General features: G+C 63.6%; 3 protein-coding genes across 3 annotated transcripts in view; all 3 read right to left on the reverse strand.

Moving 5' to 3' along the window:
- UNC119 (unc-119 lipid binding chaperone) overlaps positions 1–272 on the reverse strand; it is an 18,745-nt gene extending 18,473 nt beyond the window's left edge. Inside the window, exon 1 of the mRNA XM_015646213.1 lies at positions 179–272. Coding sequence (XP_015501699.1) covers positions 179–272 — 94 coding nt within the window. The remainder of the gene's footprint in view (positions 1–178) is intronic.
- A 154-nt stretch (positions 273–426) lies between these two features.
- Positions 427–4,429, reverse strand: PIGS (phosphatidylinositol glycan anchor biosynthesis class S). Its single transcript, XM_015646997.1, has 12 exons — positions 4,273–4,429; positions 4,033–4,172; positions 3,848–3,959; positions 3,327–3,416; positions 3,099–3,190; positions 2,763–2,961; positions 2,377–2,519; positions 2,171–2,285; positions 1,876–2,021; positions 1,656–1,756; positions 1,106–1,316; positions 427–1,007 (listed from the first exon to the last, which is right to left on the reverse strand). Exons 1-12 carry the CDS (start codon positions 4,412–4,414, stop codon positions 732–734), a joined length of 1,767 nt encoding a protein of 588 aa, XP_015502483.1. The 5' UTR covers positions 4,415–4,429; the 3' UTR covers positions 427–731.
- A 384-nt stretch (positions 4,430–4,813) lies between these two features.
- On the reverse strand, positions 4,814–7,578 carry ALDOC (aldolase, fructose-bisphosphate C). The gene is made up of 8 exons (XM_015646998.3): positions 7,425–7,578; positions 7,127–7,338; positions 6,981–7,035; positions 6,747–6,907; positions 6,205–6,288; positions 5,953–6,127; positions 5,673–5,872; positions 4,814–5,293 (listed from the first exon to the last, which is right to left on the reverse strand). Exons 1-8 carry the CDS (start codon positions 7,534–7,536, stop codon positions 5,198–5,200), a joined length of 1,095 nt encoding a protein of 364 aa, XP_015502484.1. The 5' UTR covers positions 7,537–7,578; the 3' UTR covers positions 4,814–5,197.
- Positions 7,579–8,386: the final 808 nt, after the last annotated feature.

Below are 8,386 nucleotides of genomic sequence, written 5' to 3' on the forward strand. Positions count from 1 at the left end.
GCGCCGCCCGCGCCGCGGGAAGGAACGAGGGGAAGGTAGGAAGGAAGGAAATCGAGCCTCCCTCCCCCTGGTGCTCAGGGCAAAGCCTTTCTGCTGGAGGAGAGCGGGGTCTCCGCTCCTGCCGAGTCCCTGCCATGGGGTGCAGCCCGCCAGGAGCGCAGGGGAGGTGGGGACAGACCCCACACCTGGCCCGGAGCGCACGGACACCCGCACCAAGCATCCTCAGAGCGACACACCAGGGAGGGGCTGGGCCCCCCCGGCTCTGTGCCCATGGACGGGATGGACTTCAGGAACTGTCCCCCCTCCCCAGCTCAGTATCTTTGGCCAAATACCCCATAAAGCAATGGAATAGGGGCAGGAAAGCTGAGCCAGGGGAAGCAGGGAAATAGGTACCCCCTCCCAAAGGCTAAAGGAGGTACACACAGCCCCACATAAGTCCCCCACACAACAGGGGATTCTTTATTTACACAGCAGCTTCTCCTGAATACAGCACCAGGCTGGGGGTGCACAGAGGCAGCACCCTCCATCCCCTCTCTGCCAACTCCTTTCAGCACCCAGTTTGAGACCCCTTCCCACCTCCCAAAGCAGCCTTTCTTCCCCTTCCTGCCTCCTGGCCCTGGCACACCCAAGCCAAACAGCCAGGCCTTGCCCTGGGGTGCCTTTCTGGGCCATGAGTCTGTGACACCACCACCCCACAAGGTGGGGACAGCCCCAAGCCAGGGCAGCATCGCTCAGTCCATCTTGGTGGGTTCCTTCTTACGCAGCCTTGTCTCCCGGACAATCTTGGCCAGGGATAGAAGAATTGGAACAGCCATGGGCAGGAAGAGCGGGATGTAGATGGCAAATTTCTGGTCATCAGGGAAGTAGAGGAGATGAAGGAGAGATGGGTCAAAGAAGGCCCTCTCTGAGGAGGTGACAGCCTCCTTGCTGGCCTGGAAAGCTCCGTGCAGGTGGCCCAGGGACAGCTCGGTCACTGCACTCTGGACTGAGGCCACTGCCCGGTACACCTGTGTGGGAACAACACCAAGGGTCAGTCCCTGGCCAGGGAGGGCAACAGGGACACTCAGCCCCCTCTGCTCCCCACCTCAGGGTGCCCCAGCCCTACCTCAGAGGCAACATCATCCTTGATGACGATGTTCCCGATTTTGTCCAGGAGCTGAGCCAGCGAGGTCAGCGTGGTGGACACGGTGGCGATGTTCTCCACAGTGTGGGCCCAGAGCAGGTGGTCCAGCTCCCAGTCAGCCAGCCCCTCATTCCCTGGGCTCTCCAGCAGGAACTCGGGGGGCACCTCTTCCTGAGACAGCCCAAAGAGTAACCTGGGAGTAGAAAGGATGGTGCCAGCCCACATCACAAGCCTGCATTCCCATGAGCTGCCTGCTCTTCTTCCCTGTTGTGTTTAGTCCCAGTCCTGCCTAATTGTCTCCTGAATGTGTGGCATGATAAGCCAAACCTCCTACCTCATGAGATGGGAGATGTGCCAGCATCCCTGGCCACAGAGCAGTGATGGCCAGTAGCCAGCACCTCAAAGGCCACAAAGAGCCACCATCAGCCTCCCAGAGCCCACAGAGGGAGGAGTGACCAAGCTGTTTGGGTACAGCCTGTTCTGACCCCACTGATTTCCACAGAGGCCTGGGGATGGAAGAGCACATCCTCACCGGAGCTGGGCCAGGAAAACCTCCATCACTCGTGCCATGTCCACATCCACATGCAGAGGGAGGGAAGCTTGGGGGGAAGCAGGGGCTTCAACGTTGTAAACCTGAAGGAGAACGTGTCAGCGAGGCATAGCTGGGGCCTCAGGGCCAAGAGGGTCACCAGCTGGGAATGGGGAGCCACCACCTTGTCCCAGCACTGCCAGCACCCCTGTGGCTCCCATACCATAATGCCACCCCAGCGAGGGCTGTGGAAGGCGTTGGTGCTCACTGGGGCTCCATCCTTGTCCTGGATGTACAGAGGGGAGTGGGAGTGCTCTGGCACATACAGCAGGAAGTTCAGCACGGGGTAGAGTGAGGCAGCACTGGAGCCTGCAGTAGGACAATCACAGAACTCTGGTGGCTGGCAGGGACAGCAGGAGCAGCCCACAGCCCCTCCAGCATCTCTCACATGGGCTGGGGGGAAAGGAAGCCACAGTCCCATGAGACAGATCCCAGTGAACCACGAGCACAGCGCTCACCCAGCCGGGCCTCCACGGGGTTGATGACGTGTGGGAGGCTGTGAGCGCTCAGCAGGAAGCTGGAGGACTCCTTGTCATAGCGTGGTGTCACTCCTAGGACAGCGTAGTACAGGATCTGCAGGCACACAAGGACATGTTGCTGGCAGAGATGTGCATCCCAGGGAGGTCAGGGCTGAGCTTTTCCCACAATCTCTCCCAGCCTTCACCTGTGAATCCACAGAGAAGTTGGCCACCAAGCTCAGTTTGTTCAGGACGGGCTTAACGTAGCGGTTCACAGCCCCCTCGATGTCCCAGTCCACGGTGTGGGACTTGGGGTCAGGGTTCAGCAGGCTAAAGGTGATCTCATACCCTGCAAGGACCTGCAGCCTGTGAGGCACTGAGGCTGTGACAGAGCTCCCAAGAGCAGCAGGGCCTGTCCCCTCCTCCCTGGCCCACCCCAGTGTGGGTGACCATGGCCCAGAACAACTGCTACAGGCAAAGGGGTCTGTTAGCCCAGAAGACATCCAGGCATGCTACAAGCAGGAAGGGGATCTTCCCCAGGAGCAGAAGCTTTCCTGAGGCCAGGGAACAGGGATGGAGGGGACATCCATACCCAGGCTGGATTTCAGGTACCGCCGTGCGTCAGGGCTGAGCTGACCGTCGGGCACACGGTCCGAGAGGGCGGCGGCGATGGAGCTGGCCGTGAAGGACATCACCTGCGTCACCTCCCGGAGCCGGGCCTGCAGGGCAGCCAGGCTCCCCCCTGCCCTCACCAGGGCACTGCGGTGCTTCCCCACGTAGACATTGGTGCCCTGGGGATGGGACAGGGTGAGGGCTGGGAGCAGCACCCTGAGAACAGCACAGTGCCACCTGTGACAGCCACCTGTGACACATGCCACCTCCCAGGGGTGAAGCACAGAGGCTGGCACCAAAGGGGGCTGCTCCCTACCTGAGGCAGGAGAGAGGAGGTTTCAGGGAGCACGTACATGGTCAGAGAACCCAAGGCAGTGTTCTGCAGTGGGTGCAGAGCAGCATCAGCCTCTGGGGAAGATGGAAGCACTGGCAGGGTTGGGAATTTCACTCCAATCCCTGTTTCACTCTGAGACAAAGCAAAGTGTGTTCTCTGCTCAGCCAGCCTCAGGAAAAAGAGCTCCCCAGCAATTCCTTGCTCCAATACCTTGTGCAGTAGCTGCAGCCAGTGCTGCCTCCTCCTGAGCCGTGGTGCTGCGAAAGCGCATCTCATAGCGGGACGTGACGCTGGTTCTCACTGTGTGTGGGGGCAGAATACCTGAGTGAATCTGCTGATCCCAGGCCCCTCACAGGAGCCTGGTGCTCACAGAGGGACAATTCTCAGGGGGACACACGGCATGAGGTCCTTTGGGTGCCAGTGAGATGAACCACTATGGGATGGAACATCACTGGTAGTGAGACAGCCCCACACCAGCCAGACACATCCCACCCTCCGAGGGCTCCATCATCCCCAGGCAATGGAGCTGATCCCTTCCCTGCAGCACCCTGGGATGTGGTTGTCCCACCCCTGCTCCCCGCACTGCCAGCTCAGGGCAGGATGATGCTGCGTAATGGGGCGCGGGGTCCCGAGAGCTCCAGGCTGCCAGGGAGTGAAGCAGGTTGGGACCCCCAGGAAAGGACGAGGCAACCCATGAGGAATAGACAGGGCAGGGACAGGGGATCTCTCACAGTTCACGGAAATCTCCATCTCCTGCACGTCCCTGAAGGGCAGCGGCCGCGGCAGGTCCCCGGGCACCGACCCCGGCCCGAACACCACGGCCATGGGCACCACCAGCTGAACCTGCATGGGGGCAGCGTCAGCCCGGGCTCCCGAGCGCCCAGAGCCGCCAGTCCCGGGCCCGCCCGGCGCTCACCGGCTGCTGGCCGAGCCCATCGATGGCGGCGTAGGGCAGGGCAGCGCGGTAGGTCTCGGTCGTTTTCCACCACAGCGGCAGTCCCAGCACCACGGCGATGGTCGCGAAGGACAGGGCGGCGCGCCGGCCCCGCGCCCGCTCTGCGGGAACAGCGCTCAGCACCGTCCCGGATCCCCAGGGACCGGGGCCGAGGAGCCGGGAGATAACGAACAAACAACGAGCATCCGAGTCCGGCAGTACCTGCCTCATCCGCGGCCATCGCTGCCGCTGCCACCGCCGTCGCCATCTTAACTTCCTGGCCAGGGCCGGAGGGGCGTGCCCTGCGCCAGCCCAGCCAATCAGAGCTCACAATGCCAATGAAGGTAGCCAATGGGCGTTGCATGCGCTGCGCGGCGGCACAGATGGGCGGGCAGCGGAACCAATCAGAGCGCGTATGGGCCGCGAGGAGGCGGGCTTTGGCCTCTACGAGTGCCGCGGAGGGACACGTGGCGGCGGCGACCGCGCGCACCGGGGCACGCCGACCACCGGGGACCGGGAGGGAGAAGCGGAGAGGGGAGACAGGAGCTCCTCACTCGCCCCATCGCCCTTAGGGTGAGCCCACCCACCCCCTGCCAAGCTCAGGGAGCATCATGATGTGTGTGGGCGGGCTGAGACCCGGCACGGCTCATTGCGTAAGTTATCACAACACGCTGCCGGTGATGCCGGGAGCGGGCGGAGGGAGGGCGCGGGGCGGGGGCCAAGAGCTCCGGGGTGCCCCGCGGCGAGGAAAGAGGCGGCACAGCGCTGTCTCTACCATTTATTCGTTGTTAGGCTATTTGGTACACGGGGTGCACACGGCGAACACAACACAGGCGCCCCAAGGGCGGCAGCGACCAGGACTGCAAAGCTACGGCAGGGCAGGGGCACCCCCAGGCCTCCCCTCCTGCCCCCCACGCGGCCTGCCCTCCTCCCCTCACGGCCCGGCCGGAGCCCCCGGACAAAGGGGCACCCGGGTGGCTCCCCCCAGGGCCCGGCTGAGCCGGACCCCTCATTCCATCTGCGGACATCCCGCGGGGCTCCCCCCTTCCCCTCCCCGCGTGGCGGCTCCCCTGGGTGGCTGGGGTGGAAGCGGGGTGTGAGCGGTGGCGGGGAGGGGGCCGGGGCCGGTGGGGTGCCCGGCCGGGGCTCAGTACGCGTGGTTGGCCACATAGAGGGACTGCCCGGCGGCCCCCGAGTCGTCCCCACTGCCCTCGTACTTGCCCAGCGCTGCCAGCCCGTTCACCTGCGGGGGAAGGAAAGGTCAGTGGTGATGTTGGGGTGTCACTCAAGGACCCCAAGTCACTGGGGACACAGCCTTCGGGGTCCCCCCGCTCATGGGGACCGCTGGGGAGCAAAGCCCAGGGATGTGGCCCTTGACACGCGTCATTCCCCTATGGGAACACAGCTCTCACTGTCTCCCCTCCAGAGACAGTACTGTGTCCCTTCCATGGGGACCACAGCCCCTGGCATCCCTTGTCCTAAGGGGCACAGCCTTTGGTGTTTTCTCTCAGCCTGTGGGACATGGTCCTCAGCCACTCCTCCTCCCATGGGCACACAGTCCTCAGTGTTCCCAGCACGCCAGCCCTTGGCACTCCCCCTCCCAGGAGGGTCACCCCCATCACCTCTGCACGCTTGACAAACTCCTCGGTGGCAGCATCAGCGTTGTCCCTTTGCCCACGCCAAGCGCTGAGCGCCGACGCCTGCAGCGCCCGCCCGTAGGAGAAGGTGAGGGCCCATGGCCGCACCAGTGGGCACGTGTTGATGGCGTTGAGGTTGATGGAAGCCTCCTCCTCACTCTGACCCCCGGATAGGAAGGTGACACCTGTAGAGAGCAGGGTTATAGCACAGGAGGGGACGCAGGTTATCTCTCTCCTGGTCTTTGCCACATGCCAGGGCTGGTACCTGGCACGGCTGGGGGCACGGTGCGGCGCAGAGCAGTGACAGTGGCCATGGCGATCTCCTCCGGGCTGTACTTGGTGGGGCAGGAGTGCCCAGGGGTCACCATGTTGGGCTTCAGCAGGGTCCCCTCCAGGTAGACATGGTGGTCACTCAGTGCCTTGTAGACAGCTGCCAGCACCTGGGGAGGACAGGCAGCGTGCAGGACCGTGGCATGGCACAGCACAGCGCCTGCCCTGCTGCCACCCCACCACTCACCTTCTCTGTCACATACTGGCACCGCTTGAGATCGTGGTCCCCATCAGGCAGGATCTCCGGCTCCACGATGGGCACGATGCCATTCTGCAAACAGAGAACAGGCAGATGCCATCACAGTGATGTCCCTGGGCATCCCTCAGCCCCATGGCTACGTGGGACAATGCCCAGACCTGTGGGGCGATGCTCAGCCCCGAGGCTCAATGCCCCCCTAGGCGGTGATGCCCAGCCCCATGGGATGCCCAGGCTGGGAGGGTCAGTTCTCGGTCCATGTTTGTGAGGTGCCATAGCAACACCTGGCCCCAGGGATTGACACCTGACCCTATGGGTGATGCCTGTGCCACGGGCCAGTGCCCCACGTGAGCTGTTACCCAACACAGGGGTTATGTCCAGCCGCTGGGGATGATCCCCAGGGATCATCATCACTGCACAGGCGCAGTGCTGAGCCTCACAGATCTGTGCGCACCCCACGGGACAATACCTGCCCACGCAGATCAATAACCATCCTGCAGGTCACTGCCCACCCTGTGGGGCGATGGCAGTACCTGCTGGCAGATGCTGGCGTAGCGGGCCAGGACGTTGGCGTTCTCCATGATGGCAAGTGCAGAGGGAGTGTGCTCGCTGATCTTCAGCACGCAGCGCCACTTCGCAAAGTCTGCCCCATCCTTCTTGTACTGGGCACAGCGCTCCCACAGCCCATCCAGACCTGTGGGGCAGCGTGTCAGCCCCACAGCCACAAACCCCACGGCCCCAAACCCCACAGCCCCTGCTACACCTACCCTGTGTGGTGGTCTCGCCATCAGTCCCAGCCAGAGGCACAACACCCTTGTCCACCTGTGGAATGTGAAGACGGCAGTGCTGAGTCTCAACAGCACCCTCCCAGCACCCTCAGCACCCCACAAACCCAGCAGGACACCCCCCACACCTTGATGCCCACAACGATGCCCTTGTCCTTAATCATCTGGACAAATGGGGTGCCATCATCAGCCTTCTGGTACATGGTCTCGTGGAAGAAGATGACGCCCCCGATGCATTTCTTCACCCGGCTGTCGGCGCTGAAGAGGATCTGGCGGTACAGCCGGCGGTTCTCCTCCGTGTTTTCCACCCCAATCTGGTTGAGGCGCTTGGCCATGCTCCCTGCAGGCACCCAGCACCCTCGTCAGCCTTCATCCAGCTTGGGGAAAAGGTGTGGAGGGACAGATTTCCCCCCCCTACAAACTGACCTACGGACTCATCGGCTGCCAGGATGCCTTTCCCCGGGGCCACGATCCGCAGTGCGATGTCCGACAGCTCCTTCTTCTGCTCGGCCGTCAGCGCGGGGTGTTGGTGCGTCATGGTGGCGGTGGCTGCGGGCGGACGGGGACTGAGTCACGCACCACCGGGGCGACACCCCGAAAGCACACGTAGCCCCTTCCCCGGGGAGCGGGGACCCCCACGGGGCTGGCAGCCCGGCCCCACCGGGCAGGGCACGTTGTGTAAGCCTCGTGGCAGGGATCGTGGAGGATGCGGGGCAGCTCCCAGCCATTTTGGTGCCTGCCAGCCCGCCCCCAGCCCAGCCATCTTGAGGGAGCGCAGCTCCGCGGGGACCCGCGCAGGACACGGGGGGACCGGGATGGTGCTACCCTGGGGATGGGAATACCCCCGAGGAAAAGAAACAGCCCGGGAACGGGGGTACCGGGGGCGGGGGCGGAAATACTCCGGGAACAGGGGAAATAAAAACCCCTAAGGCACTACCTAAGTCTAGAGTTAGCCGGGTTTTTGGGGTACCCCGCAGACGGAGATACTCCACAGTCGGGAATAACCCGCGGGGAGGTTACGCGGGCGATGACGATAACACGGGGATGGGGATACCGGGGAGACGGAAATAGCCCGGGAATGGGGGACGGAGCCGCCCCAGAGCGGCACAATCCGGGGACAGAAGTACCCAAAGTTTGGGGTACTCCAAGGATGGCGACAGCCCGGGGCTAGCGCCGTCGCGGGGCCGGTGATGCCCCCGGGAGCCGGGGCGCTTGATCCTCCGGCCGGCACCGTAGAAACTCGAGCTCCGCCAGCGCAGGAGGAGTATCCTGGGTCCCTCCAATGCCCCAGTACCCCCATGCCCAGAGGTCTCTCTGCCCTGGAGCCCCCCAGCGCGGACCGACCCCCGGGATGCCGCCCGGAGACATCCTGGAGGCTCGGCGGGGCT

Source organism: Parus major, chromosome 19, assembly GCF_001522545.3.
Source record: "Parus major isolate Abel chromosome 19, Parus_major1.1, whole genome shotgun sequence".
In the NCBI taxonomy this organism is placed as follows: Eukaryota; Metazoa; Chordata; class Aves; order Passeriformes; family Paridae; genus Parus; species Parus major.

Coding starts and splice junctions, on each gene's coding strand:
- ALDOC (XM_015646998.3), bottom strand. CDS start 7,536: ATGACGCACCAACACCCCGCGCTGACGGCCGAGCAGAAGAAGGAGCTG. Junction 7,339..7,424: donor GGCAGCCGATGAGTCCGTAG/GTCAGTTTGTAG, acceptor GGGTGCCTGCAG/GGAGCATGGCCAAGCGCCTC. Junction 6,128..6,204: donor GCCAGTATGTGACAGAGAAG/GTGAGTGGTGGG, acceptor TGTCCTCCCCAG/GTGCTGGCAGCTGTCTACAA.
- PIGS (XM_015646997.1), bottom strand. CDS start 4,414: ATGCAACGCCCATTGGCTACCTTCATTGGCATTGTGAGCTCTGATTGG. Junction 3,960..4,032: donor ATGGGCTCGGCCAGCAGCCG/GTGAGCGCCGGG, acceptor GCCCCCATGCAG/GTTCAGCTGGTGGTGCCCAT. Junction 3,191..3,326: donor GGCTGCAGCTACTGCACAAG/GTATTGGAGCAA, acceptor CATCTTCCCCAG/AGGCTGATGCTGCTCTGCAC.